Source organism: Vanacampus margaritifer, chromosome 19, assembly GCF_051991255.1.
Source record: "Vanacampus margaritifer isolate UIUO_Vmar chromosome 19, RoL_Vmar_1.0, whole genome shotgun sequence".
Classification (NCBI taxonomy): domain Eukaryota; kingdom Metazoa; phylum Chordata; class Actinopteri; order Syngnathiformes; family Syngnathidae; genus Vanacampus; species Vanacampus margaritifer.
In genome coordinates this window covers 17,809,353-17,831,193 of record NC_135450.1, presented here as the reverse complement: position 1 = coordinate 17,831,193, position 21,841 = coordinate 17,809,353, and the positions used below count along the sequence as shown (strand labels likewise).

Here is a 21,841-nt window from a genome sequence, read left to right as displayed (position 1 = left end):
TTTGACAAGGACGAAAATGTAGAACATATTCGCTAGAATTTTGATAAACGTTTGATTTGTTTATGTTTTATTTAAAGAAAATATCTGCTCTCGTGTGTACTGAAATAGTGAAAGTTTAGACTCTTATTTTGAAAGGAGCCTGACGGTGAGTGCGTTTCTTAGTTACGTGAACGTGAATGACTACATTTCCCGGCAGCCTCCGCGTGCGGCCGCAACCTCCTCACACCGGAAACGCAGCTGCTGCCCACTTCTTTTTTTTTGCTCCCCAAAACACCTTTTGAGGTCCCCGTCAAGTTGTCATAGAACGCAACGTTTGCCACTTCCTGTCCTGAAGTCGGGATTTGTGCGGACGTGAAAGCAAACGCGACGCTTGCTAGCGTGCTAACCAGTTAGCTTGCTGGTTTGTTTTTCTTTGGCCAGAAATGATGAAGAGTCGAACAGATGAGGAAGACTACTGGAACACGTCCAAGTTTAAAGCTTTCACCTTCGACGATGAAGACGACGAGGTGAACCTGTTCAATTTAATCATCGTTGCCTCTTATCATGTGTTAAATATATAAATATTCACAGCGGACACAATCACTCACGTAAATTCCCAACATCCGGGCATTTCGGATATTTCCGCAATGCAACACAATGCACATGCTTTGTTTATCAAATCAAAAATAATCCTCAGCGATCCAAAGTCCAATGCTTTTCAATGAGTGGAGAGCGTCCTTTCACCGAGGATACATGCTGCATTCGTGGACAGTGGGAAATCGGAATGATCCCACTCGGATTGTGTCAGTTCCGACCAAATGTAAATACAAGACATATATTCACCTGACACGACCTGTTTTGGAATGAGTGCGTTAGTCAGCCATCTTTGTTTACATTTTCCTCAAACGCTTTGAGGGCGGAAACTGGGACACTTTGAGTGGGATCGATTTGATTTCAAACCTTCCTCGAATGCAGCATAAGATGTCATTTCCATTCATTTATAATGCGATTTTGAAGTTCAGGCAAATCTAATCGTATCTTGCCGTCCAAACAAAATAAAAGATGTGGTCAGCATCCGTTTGGCGTGAAAGAATCGAAAGTTTCCAACTTTTGTCACCTGCAGTTGAAAGAATCCAAAGCGGCGGTGAAGAACCTCCCGCAGCTGCTGGACGAAGACGAGCCAGACGAGGTGGAGAAGGTCAGCTGGAGCGGCGAGCCCGTCGGAAGTGAGAACCCGGGGCCTTCCTTCTTTTCTTGTCGTCCGTGGTGACTCACACCCTTCCTCACGTCCGTCCGTCCATTCGTCCGTCCGTCCTCCTCAGGCATCTCGTGGTCCGTCCGAGAGACGGCGGCGTCCGATCGCAGGGTGGACGGCGATGCCTCCTTCCCAGCCCGGATCCACACGGACGCCCCCAACCTGGTCAAGGTCAACTCGGGCTACTCGCTCAGCTTGCTCTTTAAAGGTCAGACGGGTGCAAAGGTCAGAAGGTTGCGTGATTGCGCGTGACTGACTCTTTGTCCGTCTTGTCAGCAGGAAGAAAAAGCGCAAATGTTGCAACGTTTCCTGACGGTGAGTCGCACACGTGATTAGACGTGCAAGAACAAATTGATGATCAAATTCATTTATTATTTTACTATGTTTTGAATTGTGAGCGCAGACTTGAGATACGAGCGCTTTATAGTGCCAGTTACCTCAAGCAGCACTTTAGCAGATTGATCCAAACAGACCTGGCCTGGCTAGCTTAATGTTAATTAGCATCTATGCTTCCACTCTGTCATGTATTCTTTATCCTCTGCGTAGAACGTCCAATATTAGAGTAAAGTCAAATTTAGGAAAAGCTTAAGGTTGAACAATCGTGTTTTTTTTTAAGCTTTATGCGATCCGTCAGGCAGAATCGTGGCTCCGGAAATCCAAAAACCCAAAAGTGAAAAGCAGGTACGCCACCGTCCAATCACGGCTCGATCTAACGAGCTTGTCGATCGCGCTCGTGACGATGTCGTTTGCCGTCAGGATCTGGTTGGCGACTGGTCGCCGCAAGAAGCCGTCAACAGGATGCAGCAAGGAAAAGTGTGTGTGCATGTGTGTGTCTTGTGTGCGTGTGTGTGTGTGTGTATCCTCATTGTGTGTGTTTGTGTGTCAGGCGGCGTCCCTGGAGCGCTTCCGATGCCTGCAGGACAAAATGCGCCTTCTGGATTCGTCCGTCGGAACTCACGATGGGAACGTCATCACGGCTGTAACGATCGGCGCATTTTCAAAAGTTTGTGCCATCGCGGAACTTGATTAACGGCAAACTTTGCTTTGCAGGTTTTAATTTATCTGAAGAAAAGTTTGAGCAAAGGTGAGTCAAAACACATTCCAGAGAGCAAGAAAAGTTGCGGAGACCAGAAATGAGGATTAAGAATTGCGGATATTTGAGATGTTTGTTTTGAATCGGCAAAAGTGATGGATTTTGTGTGTGTGCGCGTGTCAGAGGTTTTGTTTGGCGAGCTGGCGTCGCGGCAGACGGCGCTGAGACATTTCATCAACTACTTGAGCGAAAGCCGCGAGGACGTCCTGCTCATGGACGTCTACAGGTGATCGCTTAACATCACGTCCGCCACCTATGCGGGACCGAGTGGCGACATTTCAGCAATTTGCGCTTACAGATCCGTTACCGATTTAAAAGCGCCACATAAGATGCTATTTGTTAGCCTGTCTTAGCATTAAGCTAGCAGATTTCAGTAAAGGGGCTTGTTGTCATTCTCTTTTTGTTTACCGTCATTTTCAAGTCAACTTCAGTTGGAATTAAGGAAGAAAAAAACAATCGCTTGAGGCCTTTTTCCAAGAATTGTTACAAAGCTAGCTAAAATATTCAGGTTAGCATTAATAGCATCCAGTCAGTATCTTAACGGACAACTTTTTTTTTTTTTCTCCCTTCCTCAGAACTCTCGGACGTACGGAGGACGCTGCGGTAAACTTGATCAAACGCGCCAATCAACAACTGTTACAGGTACTCACCTTGTGTGCTTTTGTCTCCACGGCAACAGCTGCTTCAGTACAAACAGCACCTGAGCATCTCGGATGAAAAAAAGAGGCGGGACTTCCTCAAGAGCTGCCTCAGGTGATTGACAGCTTGCGGTGGGCGGGCTTCTCACAAAACTGGCAGGAAGTTCATCTTGGATTGAAAATGAGATTTTTTTTTTTCTTCTTCTAGTCTTCAGTTTTCTCCCGAAGACCAGGTCCAGGTCCAGGACCAGGTGTCTCTGCTGGAGCGGCAGATGGTCATCGAGGTTTGACCGCCATTTTGGACTTTTCTCAATCTGATGATGGGTCGCCGTACTGATTGGACTTGCGCTGGCTCGCCAGTCGACGGACCGGCAGGCCGAGCAAGGCGGGAAGGTGGAGATCTTCCACAGGTTCCCGCGCAGGGCTTCCGTCCTCCACATGCCGCTCGTCACCACCTTGTACTACTGCTGCTTCTACCACTACGGACAACCTGAGGTCAGCTCGCGCCCGTCCGGACGAGGGCGAGACGATGGCGGAACACAACTGAATACATTACAAATAAAAACATAAATAAATTAAAGTAAAAAAATATAATTGAAAAAAATAAATAGAAATGGGGCGGGTGTATGACAGCGCGTCTGCAGCATGATATCAATGGGAGAGCGGAGTGTTTTTATTGATTGTTTAATTCTATTTCTACATTTATTTTTGTATTTATTTCTACATTTATTTTTATTTTTTGAATTTTATTTTGTATTTATTTTTTGCTTTTGTTAATTCATTCATTTATATAGTTTTTATTTCCAACTATATTTTTTGTATTTAATTTCTTAATTTTTTTAATATCCGTTTTTAATTTTTACTTCTATTTATTTTTTTATATCTATTTGAATTTTTTGAATCTCGTTTTTTTTTTGTATGGATTTTTTTATTATTAGATTTTTTATTTATGACTATCTATTTCTTTTTGAATGTAGGCAGTTTTGGTCCTCCGCAGTCGACCAGTTACGTGTCAGGCTGAAAATCAACCTTTGACGTCGCTCGCCGTCTGTGGCAGCGAATGTGTTGAAAGTCCCGAGAAAAGTACTGAGATGACATTTTGTCCACAGGGGAACTTCAGCAGCCCGTTGAACGTCCGGCAGAGCTTCAAGGTGAGCGCCGTCCCCTCGGATGGACGCGTCGGGGGGGGGGGTTCCCGCGCTCTGATTGACGGCCGCGCGTGTCGCAGATATCGGAGAAGCAGTTCTTCGTGACGGCGCTGAGCGCGCGGGCCAAGCAGAAGTCGTGGAGCGACGTGGACGCGCTCTTCACCAGTCGCAGCTGGTTGGGCTTCACCAGGAAGAAATCGCCGCTCGCCTTCCAAAAGGTCGTCGACATCCTGCAGAGAAACTCCGCCCCCGTGCAGGTGAGTAACTTCCCGTTGCCGGCCAACGGGACTCCTTCCATTTCGGTCTTTCTGACGCAGATTTTGCATTTTTGGATTTGCCCGTCGACCGGCAGGTGCTGCAAGATTACGTGAGCCTGGTGGACGACGGCGAGGCCAAGATGGCGCTGGCCCACAAACACAAATGTCACGACCTCGTCATCAACGTGAGAGCTTTCACGTCAGTCCGTTTGATGTGTGGCGACCTCACGTGACCCCTCTCTCTCCTCCAATCAGACGTACCGAGACCTAAAAGACCGGCGACTGCTGCAAGGATACCGAGAGAAGGTGGAGGCGGGTTCGGCGGCGGAGAGGAAGATCGACGAGCTGCTCAGCAATTCGGTGAGGAAGACGAGGAGTTCATCTTCATCCCGTGGCAGCTTTTCAATTTTTCTTCTTCTTTCAGCAAATCCGGTGGAAAAATTGATGGCCAACTTTCATGCCGTCAACATTTTCATATCTCAACGTACTTCAAATAATAAAATGAACATTTGTAAACTTGTCTTTGATGTTCCTCCGCCACATTCCAGAAACTTTGCTGTCAAATGTGAAAGCTCGTTTCCCTAGCAACGCGTCCAGCAAGTAACTCCGCCCCCGCCCTCAAGACAATGAGCAGGTGGATCATTCAAATTCAATGAATTCAAAATCAAAGTTTGCCTACCATCAGGTGTTTAGTGGCTGGACGTCAACTTTGATTGGCTCAGCTGTTTCCAGGCAGACTGAGCGCTAGTTGGTGTAGTTGGTAACCCAGCAAAGACGTGAGGATTAAAAATAAGGTCCAACACATTCGATTACATTTTGGGAGACTGACTCTAATATTAAAAAAATGTTGTTTTTTTAATGGTTACAATACTTTCCTTGTTGGACCAATAAAGTTGTAAAATGATGTCAGAACGCTGCTTATTAGATTGAATGGAGTCAGAGCGCCCTCTTGTGGACAAATGGCGCAAGGACATCATTTTTGCAGGAAACCATTTCATAAGAAAGAATACATTGCCAATTCTGCAGAGGTGGCAAATCCAGGCCCAGAAAGTAAAAACCCTGAACTTTAGCCCCAGGTGCTAGCTAGCTAGCTAGCTCCCTAGCAGGTAAACAAACACCCGAGGAGCTCGCTATAGCTAGCAACTGGGGCTAAAGTTAACTGTGACAGTTTTCACTTTCTGGACCTGGATTTGCCACCTCTGAAATTCTGATTGTTTAAAAAAAAAAAAAAGCTCATTATCGGCTGACATAATCAAACCAATCCTAGTTAAGAATCCGGCATCTGATTGGTTCGCGGGTCAAGGCAGCGTAAAAGTTGGACCTGTCAATCAAACAGCTTACACTATCAGTAGATTCTTTTATTGTTTGTCATCATTACAAAGTCGTTTTTTTTCTGGTGATTCTGGGAAGAAAAAATTCAACAGTAGTGTTTGCCTGACCTGAGAGGTCAAAGGTTAAGGGGCGGGACCCGGTGCAAGAGGATAAATGACAACAATGTGCAACTTGGATACAGTGTTTTTCTTTCTGTCGTTTGTTTTCTTTGTTCGCGCCAAAGTCAAACAGGAAATGATTTCATGAGTACAAATTAGTGATTGACGGCCTCGAGTCAAAGGTCAAAAGAGGTCGCCGTGTTTCCTAGCAACAAAAGACTTAAAACTCCGATAAAAGCAGGAAGCTCACTCACACCGCCACAATAAAAGGGGATTAAAATGCAAAAGCACCCGACGGGCCTCGTGCCTGCGTGCGTTTAGTGTTTGCGTGTGTGCGCGCACGCAGTGAGAGCTCGGCTGCAAAAATCAATCAATCAATCAGCGGAGGTGTCCGAAGACAAATCGATACACGACTCCACGGTCGGCGTCACCTCTCGCTCCGAGTCCGGCTCCGCCTCCTGAGTGCTGACGGGTGAAGCTCCTCTCCCAAAGTCTACCCCAAAAAAAAAAAGACGAGACCAATCACAGCCAAGCTAGCAGGCTACGTTCTCATCTTGCTAGCCGCTCGGAGGCAAATGTTAGCGAGGCTAAAGTGAAGCTTACCTGAGGCCGTGCGCGTCATGTGTGTTTTACTCCTTCGGGAGATGCTCGACAGTGGGCGGGGCTTGTCTTTGACCGCATCCTCTTGAGAGGACGACAACACGCCCTGCACACACGCACACGCGCACGCGCAGGTCAAATGACCGGACGACAACACAGTATGCGTACATACGATATGACCGACATGAGCCACCATTTTGGAAAAAGGTCATGCATAGACAGCACCCACCAATAAGTAAACAATATCAATTATTTGACATTTTCAAGCTTCATGCAGTTAATACCAACATAAACCCACGTGAAGTGCAGTCGTGATTTTTGTCCACTTGAGGTCGCCATTAGTCCCGTCGAATCTTTTTTTAAATCGATTCTCTGATCGTTATTCCATCGATTAAGCAGCCATTTTGACTGAAGCAACCCCCTTCGCTCCCGGCTGTTTGACTGGATTTGGACTGATTTTGCCAGGCCCACAGACTATTGTGTTCGATTGCTAAAAGAAAGGTTCGAGCCTCTTCTTTCCTCGGGAAGAAAAAAGTATACTTTGATCTGTTTCAGCTTTGCAGCAATTAGCATTAGAATATGGCGAAGTTTTATTGTTATTTACAAATCTGTTGAAAACAGTGGGCGAAAGAGCTTTTTGCAACATGGCCCTGGTTGATTTCTCATACTCTGCTGCCACCTTCTGGCCGTTTTAGTAATAACTACCATTACTCCAACCGTTCTCTGCAGTTGAGAAGACAAAAAAGACGTTTTTGGGACCATGCTAATATTTGAAATAGAACGGCAGCAAAAATGAGTTCATTGTCGGGCATTATTTTGTGATTTAAAAAACAACTAAACAATTCAGAGCATTTGGACAATTTGAAGTTCCCGAAACGATGACTCGAACATGAACTCATTCACGGCCAGCCCAGTAAAAATCCATCTTTGACGTCTACGGCAGTGAATGTGTTGTCGATGACCTTGATAATCGATTAGTTGTTGATTGATTAATTGTGTGTGCATATGTTTGGGGGTGGGGTCATTATTACCCTTCCCAGAGAGCAGATGGAGGGAGAGGAAGAGGAGGAGGAGGAAGGCTGCAGGAGGCTCTGCTGGGAGGAGGACGAGGCCGAGTCTTTCAGCAAGAAGACGCCGGCCGACGACGACGTCATGTGATACACGTGTTCAAAGTTGGAGGGCGAGGAGATGAGGGTGTGACGGGAGGTGGACGAGGAGGGGGAGGGGGACGGGGACGGGGAGGGGGAGGGGGGAGGCACATCACCGACCTGGAAGTCAGGGAAGGACAGGAGCAGCGGAGGACGACAAGAGACCACCAGTCAGTCCGAGGAACGGGAAGGAGGACCGCATGCAGGTGAGGTGGAGGAGGAGGACGACCGCATGCAGGCGGGAGGAGGACGAGGAGGACGAGGAGGACATGCAGACAGGGAGGAGGGGCTCTTACCAGGGGGAGGTCCATAAGGACTTGCATGCCGTCTCCTGGTCCCATGTGAGCCACGTGGTTGAAGTTGGTGGGATTGGAGATCATCCTGGACCTCAGTTCAGGATCTCGGAGCATCTCCCTAAAGGGGCGACACGAAACCTTGAGGAATCCGGATGAGGGTCACGGCAGGGGCGGAGTCAGGGTGGGGGCGACTGCGCTTGACCTGCGCTGCAGAACTCGTTCTTCCTCGGGAACTTTGAAGAGGAACTTCCTCTTACTCCGAGTGCGAACCATCAACTTCCTGCTGTGCTCGGACATCTCCGGGATGGTCAGGTCTCCCTCTGAGGACGGCGGGAGATAAACCGGGGTCAAAAGGGGCGTGGCCTACGAGAGTCACGGCATCCGGCCTCACCCGACGACGCGTTGCTGAAGTAAATGAGGCGAGGGGCTTCTGAGGTGAGCAGGTTGAGGGTCCCTTCCACATTCAGCGGTCGGATCTGAGGAGGGACACGCGGGTCACGTGCGGCGGCGCTTCGGGGGCGCGGCGACGTTACCTTGCAGAAGGAGATGGTCTGCACCCACTCGGCCGTGTGGATGTCGAAGACGTCCACGCCGTACTCGCTGTAGACCGTCAGGTGGGAGGAGTTGGAACCTACGGCCAAATGTGCTCGTTAGGGGATAACGTGGGGGGGGTTTTGTACAATGTGGGTTGTGGGCAAGCAGACGTACTGCACGCCAGCGGCGTGGCGGGCCACATCAGCTCCTGCGTCCGCGAGCGGCGTCCCTGCCCGTCCACGAAGACGCCCAGCTGGCTGAAGCACAGCAGCACCTCGGCCGATCCCACCTCCAGCGCGTGCAGGGCGTCCAGCGGCTGCTGGGCCAGGAAGGCCAGCGAGGGGTCGGCCGGGCTCACCAGGCTGACGGGCGACGAGTCGCCCTGGAGCGCCAGCAGCGCGAAGCCCGACGGGTAACCCATGCACAGGCGCTCGCGGACCATCCCCAGCCACTGCACCGTCCCCGGGGCTTGCACCTCCCACAGACGTCTGTAGTGCGGTTTGGCTCGGGTGACCTCGAAACACAGGACCTGCGAGGGAGACCAGCCGGCGGTCAGAAGGCGGAGACAGAGAGGACGGAAGACCGAGAGGACGGAAGACCGAGAGGACGAGGAGCGCGGCGCCGCCCCGAGCGGCTGACCTGACGTTTGACGGCGGCGATCAGGCAGGCGGGCCCGCCGGGCCGCAGCAGGCCGGCCGTCAGGGCTTGGCATCCTTTGGTTTCCGTCAGCTTGATGTCAAAGGTGGCCTCGCTGCCGTCCAGCAGCCCCCACGGGTGAAGATGCACCGTGCGGTTCCGCCCGCACACCAGCGCCAGCATCTTCTCCTTGGGGATGAGCTCAATCTGGTGAACTTTCCTGCTGTCCGCCGCACGCACGATCACTTCAAGACAAAGCCGGCAAATCTGTCAGCAGGGGGACGTCCGAGTGGGATACGTCCCGGCGGGATACACCTGATCGAGCGCCAACTCACCGTCTCGGATGACCTCCACCACAAACAGTCCGTCCTCGGTTCCCAGGGCAATACGCTCCCGGTCTGCAAAAGCAAACACGCGACCTTGACTTCATTCCCTAAATAAGCTCCCACCTCAAGGTACGAGTATTTCAGGAAAAGAAGAAGAAAGAAAAAGGAGAAGAAGAAAAAGCGCTAAAGAATGCAAATGTGTCGAAGAAGAAGCGTCCGGACCCAGCACGGCTCCGGAGAGCGTGGACTTGATGATGGGCAGCGAGGCGTCGTAGGCCTCATGCAGGATGTGGACTTGCTGATTCTTCAGCGCGTTCTTGGCCACGATGCTCTGCAGACCCTCCAGGATGCGGACCCACTTCCTCTTCTCCGCCTCGCTCTCGGCCAGAACCAGCAGCGACACGCAGCACAGCAGCGAGCTCAGCTGCGACGACGTCACCTGGACACAAGCGCCACATCGGCGTCATGGCGGGCTTCCGCTGCGAGATGGGGACGGGGACGGGCCGTCCTACCCGGAAGATGCACGGGACGTCCTTCCTGGAGGCGTGGATGACATCCGACGCCAACACGGAGCTGACGGAAAACTCTTCGTCCCTGCGAGGAAACGTTTACGTGCCGCGGACAAACCGGCGGTCGTTTGCACGGCTGCGATGTTGGTGCGGGTTTTACCTGAGATCCAGAACCAGACTGGCCACCACGCCGGGCTGCGTGGTCTTCCCCTCTGGGACGTCGTAAAGAAAAAGCTTACAGTCCGAGACCACGGCGAAAGCTCGCTGCCAGCCTTTCTTCACGCCGCTGGGCTTCGGAATCTGATGGGACGAGAAAGACGTGAAGAAGACGTGAAGAAGACGTGAACGCAGCATCATGAACGCGGCATCATCAGCAAAGCAAAACCGCAAACTGAAAGTCTTGCCAAGTTCTCACACTGGGCCAGATGTGAAAGCGTTAAACCCAAAGTGGGGAATCTACGATTGATGTGAACCCACGTCAGTGATGGGGCTCGTTCGGATCCGGTTCTGTAACTGTACAAAAACGTGCTTCCTTTTAAACGAGTCTCTTCTCGTTGTTCTGGTTGTGTGAAGTGGACCTCCGTGAATTTTTGTGTCCTGGGAGCTTACAAAAACTGTTTGATGTGGTCTCTCTATATTGCGGATTTTCGGGCAGCGCCGGCAATGCGGGTTGCCTCGAAGCTGCCACCAGGCGTCGCGCGTAAGGTGGCAAAGTCCCCCGTGAGCGTCTTGTGTGCTCGTACCCGGACGTATCCTTTATAGGCAGTGCCGATGCCTCTTTGGACGTCGATGCCCTGCGGTCTCTTTGCTTGCTCCGCCGGAATCGGGCACACCAGGGGGGCGTAGTCTTTGCAGGCCACGTGACAGATGAAGGAGCAGACTGCGGAGACGGAAATGACATCACAAGCGTGCGAGCGAGCGGCGGCCGGACCGAGCGGCGGCGGCGGCGGACTTTGACGTACCTTCGCAGGCGTACCCCTGCCGCATGAGGCCCACCATGAGGGACGTGCAGTGGGTGCACTGCGTGGGACTGGAGAAGGTCTTGATGCTGAGCTGGTGAGCTTTGAGCTGCAAAGGCATCGCACCAATGAGACGCAAGACAGCAGGCCCACCCGGACCTTCTTGTTCGGTTCCCGGCGACGTACCTTCAGCGAGCTCATTGAGGGACTTTGGTAGGTGGACGAGGGGCTCATCGGGAACGACAAGGACTTCAAGTCCTAAAGACAAACACAGCGGGTGTCAAGATGGAGATCTCGGCGTTCTTGGTCGTCGTGGGAGGCTTACCTCGTTCTCCGAGGCAGATGAGGGCGGCGTACTTTGGGATCTCAAGGGGGTGCCCTCGAGGTCGGAGGTCTGCAGGTCAAACACATCCAGGACATGAAGTTCACTTCCTTGATGACATTCACCAAGTGCACCACCTTGACGAGCTACCGATCTCCAAACTTTGTTTACTAAAAAGTTGCCCGACTATTTACAGGAGGGGCGGGATTAAAGTCTGGGCGTAACCTACAGATGCGGTAACTGTGTTCTTGGGTCTGTTCTAAAAATAGTCTGACACCTGAGAGACATCATGTGACCTTGTTCCCAGTCACTGTTTGGAAGGATCAGACGAACGAATGGACAGACAAACTCACTCTGAAGGTCAGGTCAGGCGCCAGCGGGGACGTGTTGAAGTATTCGAAGATGGAGTCCTGGAAGTCCGGAAGGTTCAGTGCTGCACACAAAGTGAAAAGGTCCAAGTAGGTCAAGACTATGCTACGCTGCTAATGTTAGCTACCAGCAAGTAGGAGGAGTCACCAGGTGTTCTCACCTTTGTCCGAGCGTGATCGTCCGTCCTCCATTTCCTTTTTCAGATTGTCAATCTGGGACGCCATCTCGCCGCTTCGCTCCTCCGAATCCTTCAGCTTACTGCGCATGAGCACCGCGCAGGCGACAACCAAACCACGGGAAAGGGGACCGAGGAGAAGGGACAAAGAGCGAGACGGCTTCTGTTAGCCGGCATCGATCCGACATGACGACGACGGCTGAAGAACAAATGGTGACCTCTCCAGCGCTACGTTGGCGGCCTTGATCTTGCGCAGTTCTTGGTGGACCATCTGCTTGGCTCGGATCTCGGCATCCAGGGCCGACTGAAGCTCCAGGCGGGCCGACATGTCCAACTTCTGACTGCGGCGCACCTTCCACAGGGGGTCCTGCTGGATACGTCGGATCCGAGGGACGGGTGAGTCCCGATAGAAGCCAAGACCCTTACGGAGCGCTCTTGTGCGTCACATACCGCGGTTCTGCTCCCCAGGTTGGAGGTGCGGAGCGTCTCCAGCTCGTCCGTCATCTTGGTGGCCAACGCTTGCAGGTAACCGCGAGCGTCTTTCTCGTCGCTCACCCTGAACACGCTCGTGGTGAGAGAGCGCCCCCCAGTGGTCATCGGCGGGTGACGGCTGCCGGCCACTCACCACTGAATGATCTCGGCGATCTGCGCCTCCCAGTGAGCCACGCTCTCCTTCTTGGAGGACGCGTCCTGGAGCTCGTCTTCCAGCTGGCGATTCTGAGCGGTCAACTTGTCCACAAATGAACACAACTGGCGGAGGACGTTCAGGAACGCGGTTAGCAACACGCCGGAGCGGCACGCGAAGGCAAAGCCAAACTCGGCGAGTCACCGACCTTGTCACTTTCCGTCAGCAGTTTTCGGTTTTCTTCCATCAGGAGGTTTTTCTCCCGCTCGTGTTTGTCCTTCAGGACGCTGACCGCTTCGTCCATTTCCGCTTGTCTGCGCAAAAAAAGAGGCAGAGCGTCAACGCCGCGAGTCCAGCAGACCGCGTGCCGGTCTGAGCCGACTCACCTGTGCCGCTTGTCCTTGTCCAGCTTGTCCTTGAGCTGCAGGATCTCCTTGTTGGCGGCCTGCTGCAACGTCTCAGAGTCGCGCAGGTCTTTCCTCATCTTCTTCAATTCGGACGAGTGCGCAGAGTCCCTCCTCAGCATTTCCTCCTCGTAGAAGACAACTTTCTTGTCCAGCTCCGCCTTCAGGCGGGACAGCTCCTGCTGAGACTCCACCCCCACTGTTGCCGCTCCTCGTCCCTGTTGAGACTGAAAGCAGGACCACCGTGACTGCCTCACGCGACGCCTTTTCCGGTTGAAGACGTTGACCCGTGTTGGTAACTTTGTGACCTCTGACCTTGAAGCACTGGAGCTCGTCCTCCAGCTGCTTGGCGTAGACTTCGCTGTTCTCCTTCAGCTTCTTCTCCTTGGACGCTTCTGCAGTCACTTGGTCCAGCTGAGCCTCCAGCTGAGACGAAAAGCACCGAGACATTCACGTGACCCGATCCAGGCCCTCCAGCGGCGCAAAGGCTCCTCCCTCACCTCTTTGCGGTTCTTCTCGGTCTTGCGGATGTCCTGTCGCATGACCTCCATCTTCTGAAGGAGGGCGTCCGTCTCCTCCTCTTTGTCCCGCAGCTGGCGAGACAGACGCTGCTTGGAGGAGCTCAGCTCGGCCGTCTTTTCCGACAGCTCCGAGAACTCCTGCAGGGCCGATCGTCTCTGGGAATGCGCCTCCTTCAGTTCCTTGGACTGTGTCCTCAGGCGCTCCAGGGCCTCCACCATTTGCTGCTCACAGGATCAACAGACATTTTTTTTTTTTAGCAATGCCCGTCACTTCCCAAATAAATCTGGACTCGCTGGACAGCGCTCACCTTGTGGACGTCATCCTTCTCCAGTTTAAGGGTCTTCACCTGCCTCTCCAGGTTCTTCAGCTTGGAGGCGGAGCTGTCGTAGTCCTGCCGCAGAGTGACCGCCTCCTCCAGCTGGTGCTCCAACCTATCGGAGTCTAGCAGAGCGGAAGGGGCGTGGTCAGCCGCGATGACGTCATCCCGCCAAGACGAGCGCTCCTTTTCTCACCTTCCAGCTTTTTCTTCAGACGCTCGATCTCCTCGTTCAGCTTCTTGATCTCTTTGTCCCGACTCAGCGTTCCTCCTGAAGGCGGGGCCTGTAAGGCCTGTGTGGACTCTAAATGCGGTTGGACGATGTCATCGATTAATTCAGAGCAAATGCTTTCATGTCGGATCTTAAAAAGACAGCAATAGCAAAGAGTGTAAATAATTGAGTCGTACATTTGCGTTGACATTTTCTGCCACTAGTGACATTAGTGTTTCATGTTAGGCGTTGGTGACGGAAACAGTTTTCAAATTCAAAGCAATTAGTATTTGGAACATGAAACTGGTGGACTCCGGGCCATCGTAAATCACAACTCGTCACCAGTCGCCATCTCATTGCGCATTTTTTTTTTTTTTTTGAGAATCGAATTGAGACGCCGGCCACTCGTCAGGTCGCCGTCACAAAGTCTGGTGAGCGCCGAGTCACCTTGCAGTCTGCGGTTGAGTTCCTGCTTCTCCTGCTCCAGACTGCGGATCCTCCTCTCGAAGGCCTCCACATCGCGGCCGGCGCCCGCCTCCCGCGGAGCGCCGGCGGCGCGGTCCGAGAAGGAGCTGTCGGTGGTGTAGGTGAAGCCCACGAAGGGGAGGTGCTGGCCGGTGAAGCCGCTGTGAGACATGGGCGGGCTGATGTCCTAAAGACAGCCACGACCGGCGGGACCGCGTTAGATCGTTAGCTAGATCGGCTTCAGCAACCGCTGTGGTAAACATGACCCATTTTAGCGAATCGGAATGTGATGGACGGAGGACGCCTCACCGTCTTGAGGACGTCGTCGTCCACGTCAAAGTTGGAGGTGTCGGTGGGCGAGGACACGTCGGGGATGTACGGCGCCTCGGCCGTGCGGATGTTGTCCCAGTCGATGCCGCTGAAGAACGGGTGCGACTTGAAGTCCGAGATGCCTTTGGAGCCCAGACGCTGCTCTCGGGAGCACAGCAGCCGCTGGATCAGGTCCTTGGCCGCGTCCGACACGTCCCCCACGTGGGACGGGAACTGGAAACGCTCCTGCGGGACAAACCTGGTCACAATCTCACTGCACGGCAGCGTCAGGTTGCGTTCTAAGAGCAAAACGGATCGTCTCAAAGATTTCAAATCAACCATTATTTACAAGTTTCATCACAAAGGGCTCCTATTTGTAGTTCTATAACTTGAAAATGTCCCACTGGGTCAAATTGACCCGGGCTATGTTACAAAAGCATTCCGATGAACATTTCATTGAAAATATGCCAATGTGAACCACTTTAATAGATGAGAAATTTCATAGCAAAAAAACAAAACTCATTTGTATCTTTAATTTTAAAATGGGTCAATTTGACCCGGTCTCTGTTTAATGTTACATAAGCATTCCGATAAACATATTATTGAAAAAAAAATGTAAGGTGAAACATAGAATTGATTTGATGGTAGGTTTCATAGCAAGAAATTTTATTTTTATTTTAAAATGGGTCAATTTGACCCGGGCTTTGTTTACGGTTCCAAAATCACACCCATAAGCACTAGTAACTGTTTTCATTTAAAAAAAATATCAAAGTGAAGCATCTTAATTGATGACAAGTTTCATAGCAAATAACTACCCACTCGTCTCTTCAACTTTAAAATGGGTCAATTTGACCCGAGACATGTTTAACATTCCAAAAGCATTCTGATAAAGACTTACTTGAAAAATATGTCAATGTGAACCGTTTTGAATGTATGTTGATAAGACGTTTGCTAAAAATATTTCTACTCTTTCACTCTTAAAATGGGTCACTTTGACCCGGATTGTTTAATATTCCAAATTAAAAGCAGCCCAATAAACATTGTTTCTAGCTTAAGTGTTTTCATTGCACATACATCAAACTTCACCACTTCTTCTGTTGATGTCACGTTTCAAAGCAAAAAGACTGTCGGGTCAATTTGACCCGCTATTTGCTCTTTCTTTCAAAAGTGTTTTCTTTGCAAATATGTCCAAATGAAACTTTTTATTTTATTTATTGTCTGTTGTTTGATCGTGAAAAGCTAACATTTGTTCTTCAACGATGAAGTGGGTCATTCTGACCCACAACATAACTGAACGATTTCGCAACTTTCGATCCTGGTCTTTTATTGGGTCGTGCAAGCGGATGAAACAAAATGGAGGCCGCTTCCAATTTAGAAACGAGGACACGAGGAAGAAATGAGGACGCGAGCCCGGGGACGCGCGCAGGACAAAACGCGAACGGCGCAAAGCCTCCGATTGCTGACCTCGTGGTTCATGATCTTGCCGTAAGTTTCCACCAGCGACTCGGCGTAGAAGGGCGTCTCGCCGTACAGCATCTCGTACACGCACACGCCCAGAGACCACCAGTCGCACTCGGGACCGTAGCGGCCCATCCCGTCCTCCATGGCCTGCAGGATCTCGGGAGAAATGTAGTCCGGGGTGCCCACCGCCACTGACGACTGCACCTGCGCAACAGACGATGCGTGCGCTCGCACCTCTCGCCACGACGTGTGTGTGTGCGTGCGTGCGTGCGTGCGTGTTACCGTGCCATCCTGCAGCATACGCAGACAAGATCCAAAGTCAGCCAGACGAATGTGGCCATTGACGTCCAGTAAGATGTTGTCGGGTTTGATGTCTCTGGAAGCAAAAATAAAAAAAATGATGGACGGCTTTCTAATGGAATCCCCATCTTGCTGAAACGATTCATCCAATTCTCTCCAATCACTTTTTAGGAGGTATCGGATGCATCGTTTAAGCCCGAGAGTTCACTATAAAGGACTACATAAAATCCCTGTGTAGTGATTGGACAGTATTAGAAAAATCGTTTCAGGTCTAGAGTCAACGATATCAAAATCCCCATATGGTGTTTAGGGAGCATTCGATTAATCGTTTCAGGCCTACTATATAAAAAGCCCCCCACATGGTGATTAGCGAGTGCTCGATTAATCGTTTCAGACAGAGTCAACTACGTATATAAAATCCCTGTGTAATGATTGGACAGTTTTCGATGAATGGTTTCGGGTCTCGAGTCAACGATAAACAAATCCTTGAAGTCCACTCTGGATGACCGTTTTTCCCAAGCCGCCCTCGAAAGTGGGCCACGCCACGGTTTTGCCGAGCGGTCGCGCGCCGTTCAGTATGGCGCTCGTACCTGTGGATGTAGCGCTGCTGGTGGATGGAGTGCACGGCCAGAACCATCTCGGCCACGTAGAACCTGGCCATGTCCTCCGGCAGACGGTCCTCAAACTTGCTGAGCAGCGTCAGCAAGTCTCCGCCCACGTAGTAATCCATCACTAGGTACTGCAGAGGTGGGCGTGGCCCAGATGAAGGGGAATCAGCACAAGTCAAAGGGTAGTAGAAGAAGAAGAAAGGTGCGCGACTCACAAGGAAGTTGTCATCCTGGAAGGCGAAGTGCAGCGTGGTGATCCACTGGCTGTCTCCTCGCACCAGCACGTCTCGCTCCTCGCGGAAACACGCCGTCTGCGCACACGTCAAAATCAGCCAGCGCTGAGGACGCGCCGCTCACGTGACCCCGCGACCCCGTTACCTCGGCCCGCTTCAACATCTCCCACTTGCTGAGGATCTTCATGGCGTAAACGCGCTCCGTTTGCTTCATCTTCACCACGGCAACCTGAGCCACAAACAAAAGCGCGACGTCAGCAATCGGCGCGCGGGCTGCCGCGTCCGTCGCAGCGGCCAATCGGAGAAGGGCTTTCTCAAGGGGCTGGCCAAACCAAAAGGGCGTGTTGAAGAAGTGAGGGCAGCAGTAAGAATCCAATTGGATTTTCAGCGCATCAAAACAAAACCAATCAAATCCTTCCACTTGACTCCAACGTCCTCCTTCTTAGAACCACGTCAATATCGTAAGGACTGCAGCGAACCATGATTTCAGTCGATAAGTCGATTATTTTTCGATTCATTGGTGAATCTGTTAACCGACGATTACTTCAGTGATTGTTAATAAGCCGATTATTTTTCAATTCATCAATGAATCTAATATGTTGATTATTTTTCCGCTCTGCCAAACATTGACGATTGTAAATACTACGGATTTTTGGGAGGATTTGGACAACTTAATGTTCTGTAAAGGAATCAAAACTATTCATTGAAAATCAAAATGCTTGTCAGCGGACATTTTGGGGAAGCAACCAGGTCAACAAGCTCATCAAAACATTCCTGCAGGCGTCTACCCACGATGCATCACGCCCTCCTCGCGAGGGTGTGTGCGCGCGTGTGTGTGTGTGTGTTGGTGCCCCGAGGCCGCGAGAAGGTGTGGCGGCGCACCCGCCCAAAAGGTATGCGCCGAAAAAGTACAGACGCCAAACGTCATTATGATGGCAAAGGCAGACGGCTCCCGCCTGCGTTTGTTTGTTTGTGGAATGTCGGGCTCGGCCCCGCCCACAAAAGTCAAAGACGGGAAGCTGCCAGCCGCAAACAGGAAATGCGCTGGAAAGGCTCGCTGTGGCTCAGGAAGTGTGCGCGTGCGTGCGCACGCACAGAAAAGATCCCAAAGAGGAATGGTTACCTCGCCAAAAGCTCCGCGTCCGATCACCTTCAACATCTCAAAGTCGTCTCGGTGCAGTCGCAGCTCTTTGATGGTCGACGTGAACGGTTTCACTGCACGCGCACACACACAAACACACATTGTCATTGATTAGTGGCATTTTCATAAGGCTGCAAATTGCAATTATTTTAATAATCGATTCATCTCCATTTTTTGTCAATTAATCAGATTTGAAAAAACTAATTTTCATTTCCATCCACCTTCTTCAAAAATACAAAAACACAACATCATTAATAGCATTTTATTAGAGCTGCAACTAAAAAATAACTTTAATAAATCGATTAATCTTGATTATTTTAATAATAATAATGCATAGCGCTTTTCTGAACACTCAAAGACGCTTTATAGCAGGATACATTATTCATTCATCGTTTAAGTAATCGATTATCAAATGAATCAACAACTATTTTAATAACCGAGTAATCATTTGGAGACATTTTTAATTCAAAATGGTCAAAATCCTCTGATTTCAGCATTTCAACAGTCATTTCTGTAGTCCTTGATGAAAGAAGACTGATTAATCTTCTGTGCTGAATCCAAATAAGACATTTGCAAACATCTGTTTTTACTTACTTACTGAATCGGCAACATCAATCCCCCAGTTTTTTTTTAAGCACTATACGGATACGAAGTACAAAATAACCACCAATCACTGGTTAATAAACAGTAATCAGGGAAACAAATGCTTTTGTAATACACTTCGATGCAAAATTCAAATGAATCCGATTAGTCGATGAATCGAGTGAATAATCAATAGATGAATCGATTCTAAAACGATTCGATAGAGACACAGCCATAATTCACGCACTCACACTTTGACACTCGGGTGACGGCAAACTACGCAAGTGGTCGCCACCGCTGCCCCAGGGCCGAGGCGGGAAGCGTGGCTGCCAGTGTGCACCTACGGCACCACCAAACATTCGCACCTCACACAGTTGTCAATTAATCATTGCAATTCGACATGTCAATATATCGTCCGGTAATCAACAGACAAAGTCAGACGTTCATACACAAACAAAGTCATTGTTGTAACAATCGAGTGGCAACTAATCGAGGACTTCAAATTTCCGCATCTTGAGCGGAAATTTCTGCCAATTTTCTGTCCTGTTTGATAAACTCAAGATTTTTTTTTTTTTAAATGGAAAACAATGATCAACATTTTTCCAATTTCTCAAATCATCAACTTATGTTTTCTCGTGGTCTGTTCTCTTTTTTGTTATCCAATTCATCAATTCTAAATCGACAGATTAGTCGATGATTAGAATCATTGTTCGTGGCAAGCCTAGAATCGATCAGAACTCAATTTTGGGTCATGTGGCTTTGTTATTGATGATCTTGAACGGGATCAATCAACCCATGAGGATTTCATTGCAAGCTTCAAAGACTTCTTTGACGAGCCTCGTCAAGGTTCGAAAGACGCTCGCTCGTCAGCTGGCCGCGCCCCGGCTGCTTCCCAAGCGTGCATCTTGGGTTCGGTTGGGTTCGGTTCTTACCCCAGTCGAGGAAGTCCGTGACGTGCTTCTCCCTCTTGAGCGGGCAGTTGGAGCACTCGCTGGTCACGCAGACGAGGAGGTCCAGCAGGGTCTCGACGCTCAGGCAGCCCGGTACCGTGCGCTCCACAAGCATCTCCTCCAGACGTTTGAGGCGGACCGGGGCCGCCTGAGCCTTCTGGGCCTCCGACATGCTCGCTCGCAGGCGGTTCTGGCCCGGCCCGGCCTGGCCTGGCTCAAAGGCTAACAAGGTTCGCTGCTAAGCTCCGCTAGCTCGTTAGCTCCCAGCAAACATTCCCGAGCGCTTCGCTCGCTCGCTCGTCTTGTGTGAGTGTGTGTGGGTCCGGTTCTGTCAGCCCGGTTCCGCCAGTCGCACGTCGCAGACGTCAGCTTTTGCTCCACATCGGCTTTAATCCCGAGCCGAATGTCCCGTCGTCACGTTCGCCTGCGCCGGCGCTCCATGCTCGCCGCCGGCGGCCTTATCAAGCTCGGGACCTCGTCCGGCGGAAACGGCACCCACCAAACGACCGACCGGACCGAACCGAATCGCTTGGCGCCTCAACCTGGGACGATTAGGGAGCGTTTTTCGGATCTTCTCGACGGGAAGACGGCGACGCCAGAATCCAGGTCGCCTCCCTCGCAGCAAGTTAGCTGCACTAACTACCACTTCCGCTTTCGCAAGGAAAGTTTTCCTTTTTTTTTTCTTTTTGCACGCGGGAAATAACTAGCTCTATCGGAGTAACGACTACCACTTACATACTATCCGTTAAATAGTCATCTTCAATCATCTTAAGTAAAGCATGTAAATCTGTAGCTACGACCTGCGTCGATGCACGTTACGCTTTTGTTTTGAAATACAAAGCGAAAACTCCCGGAAGTCGTCCCCTCTATGCCGCTGCCCAGCGATGAGCCGGGATCACAGGCTCCGCCTTCCCTGTGGGAAACGACATGGAGACGTGACGTCACGTCATCGGCCCTCGGGGAGCCAGGAGGAGACAGGAACGTGACGTCATCACAGCCAGCGGGCAACTGGAGCCTACGTCACGGGGGTGACGTCCCCTGAACGGACGCCTTACAACAAACAGCGTTAGACAACAATCACAAAGGGCCCCGCTCGCAATGCATGCTGGGAAGAGGGAAGGAAGGAAGGAGGCGAAGAGATTACATAAGGAAATGGACAATTCCGAGAGTTTACGCCTCAAATCAAAATGGCAGTTTTATGCTGCATTCGAGGACGGTTTGAAGTCGGATTTATCACACTTGAAATGTCTCAGTTCCGCCCTCACAGTGTTTGAGGAAATGTGAACAACAAACATGTCTGATAAGTTGATTGTTGTTCTGGTTAACGCAGTCGTTCCAAATCACGCTGTGTCATGTCAACATATGTCGTGTATTTACATTTGCCTCGAATGCTTTGAGGTCGGAACTGAGACAATCCGAGTGGGATAAATCCCACTTTCCTCGAGTGCAGCATTTTTCCTCGGCGAAAGGACGCTCTTCACTCAATTACAAATTGTAATTTGATGTGTGAGGATTATTTTGATGAGAAAATGTGATACAATATTATTTGACTACTATAACAATATGCCAGGCTGGTTTGTATGCTATAAATGCAGGCAAAAGCAATACAATGCGGCATGGAAATGAATGCAATCAACATTTTTAATGTCTCAAGTGTCACAAACTGGCTGTGTGACGATGAATGCCTCAACAAACAGGCTGTTTTGTTGTTGTTTTTTGGTCATTTGTTTTTGGCTTTTCTTTTGGAGATGTGACGATTCCGCCTCACACCAGCAATTGTTCACATGGGCATGGAAGTACACTTTTAAAAACTTACCTCCAAATATCACGTTTTTAAAAAAAATCTTTTCAACTATTAAACGGCAGGTCAACATTTTCTTTATAATAATACATTCCCCCACTCGTCTAAAGAGCTTAAAGTGAATGTCACATGACCAAACCCAGAAAACAGGTGATTCGTGATTGGCTGCTACCTCAGCCCTGTGATGTCATTTCAAAATGGCCGCCCCTGAGATGGATAAAACGGGTGGATTTTGCTGA

General features: G+C 50.3%; 2 protein-coding genes across 12 annotated transcripts; one reads left to right on the top strand and one right to left on the bottom strand.

Moving 5' to 3' along the window:
- The first annotated feature begins 83 nt into the window (after positions 1-83).
- Positions 84-5,165, top strand: vipas39 (VPS33B interacting protein, apical-basolateral polarity regulator, spe-39 homolog). Of its 6 annotated transcripts, none has more exons than XM_077553603.1 (18): positions 84-506; positions 1,103-1,205; positions 1,302-1,442; positions 1,514-1,549; positions 1,851-1,915; positions 1,991-2,047; positions 2,121-2,213; positions 2,285-2,318; positions 2,451-2,553; positions 2,903-2,930; positions 3,007-3,080; positions 3,174-3,249; positions 3,326-3,460; positions 4,075-4,116; positions 4,194-4,370; positions 4,466-4,555; positions 4,626-4,730; positions 4,795-4,886. In XM_077553603.1, exons 1-18 carry the CDS (start codon positions 423-425, stop codon positions 4,813-4,815), a joined length of 1,464 nt encoding a protein of 487 aa, XP_077409729.1. In that variant the 5' UTR covers positions 84-422; the 3' UTR covers positions 4,816-4,886. The 6 variants fall into 6 exon arrangements, with proteins under 6 accessions (XP_077409729.1, XP_077409728.1, XP_077409726.1 ...); XM_077553602.1 differs by having other exon boundaries at positions 1,511-1,549; XM_077553600.1 differs by having other exon boundaries at positions 1,511-1,549; positions 4,626-5,161.
- Positions 5,166-5,707: 542 nt separating this feature from the next.
- cdc42bpb (CDC42 binding protein kinase beta (DMPK-like)) lies at positions 5,708-21,336 on the bottom strand. 6 transcript variants are annotated; one of them, XM_077553578.1, is made up of 37 exons: positions 19,784-21,334; positions 18,252-18,343; positions 17,274-17,357; positions 17,111-17,206; positions 16,878-17,026; positions 16,270-16,363; positions 15,991-16,191; positions 14,527-14,772; positions 14,200-14,404; positions 13,738-13,845; positions 13,533-13,666; positions 13,204-13,446; positions 13,019-13,129; positions 12,686-12,930; positions 12,508-12,613; positions 12,300-12,424; positions 12,125-12,230; positions 11,893-12,041; positions 11,660-11,757; positions 11,484-11,563; positions 11,134-11,202; positions 10,995-11,066; positions 10,812-10,917; positions 10,593-10,729; positions 10,010-10,149; positions 9,853-9,934; positions 9,563-9,779; positions 9,350-9,412; positions 9,018-9,259; positions 8,553-8,907; positions 8,378-8,475; positions 8,236-8,320; positions 8,047-8,164; positions 7,845-7,962; positions 7,432-7,668; positions 6,404-6,506; positions 5,708-6,293 (listed from the first exon to the last, which is right to left on the bottom strand). In XM_077553578.1, the coding sequence occupies exons 1-37, from the start codon at positions 19,971-19,973 to the stop codon at positions 6,175-6,177; spliced, it is 5,223 nt and encodes a 1,740-aa protein (XP_077409704.1). In that variant the 5' UTR covers positions 19,974-21,334; the 3' UTR covers positions 5,708-6,174. The 6 variants fall into 6 exon arrangements, with proteins under 6 accessions (XP_077409704.1, XP_077409703.1, XP_077409702.1 ...); XM_077553577.1 differs by having other exon boundaries at positions 11,893-12,044; positions 19,784-21,333; XM_077553576.1 differs by having other exon boundaries at positions 15,991-16,363; positions 19,784-21,336.
- Positions 21,337-21,841: the final 505 nt, after the last annotated feature.

Coding starts and splice junctions, on each gene's coding strand:
- vipas39 (XM_077553600.1), top strand. CDS start 423: ATGATGAAGAGTCGAACAGATGAGGAAGACTACTGGAACACGTCCAAG. Junction 1,206..1,301: donor GAGCGGCGAGCCCGTCGGAA/GTGAGAACCCGG, acceptor CGTCCTCCTCAG/GCATCTCGTGGTCCGTCCGA. Junction 1,916..1,990: donor AACCCAAAAGTGAAAAGCAG/GTACGCCACCGT, acceptor GTTTGCCGTCAG/GATCTGGTTGGCGACTGGTC.
- cdc42bpb (XM_077553575.1), bottom strand. CDS start 19,973: ATGTCGGAGGCCCAGAAGGCTCAGGCGGCCCCGGTCCGCCTCAAACGT. Junction 14,773..15,990: donor GCAAGATCATGAACCACGAG/GTCAGCAATCGG, acceptor TTTGTCCCGCAG/GAGCGTTTCCAGTTCCCGTC. Junction 13,130..13,203: donor CCGAGAAGAACCGCAAAGAG/GTGAGGGAGGAG, acceptor TTTTCGTCTCAG/CTGGAGGCTCAGCTGGACCA.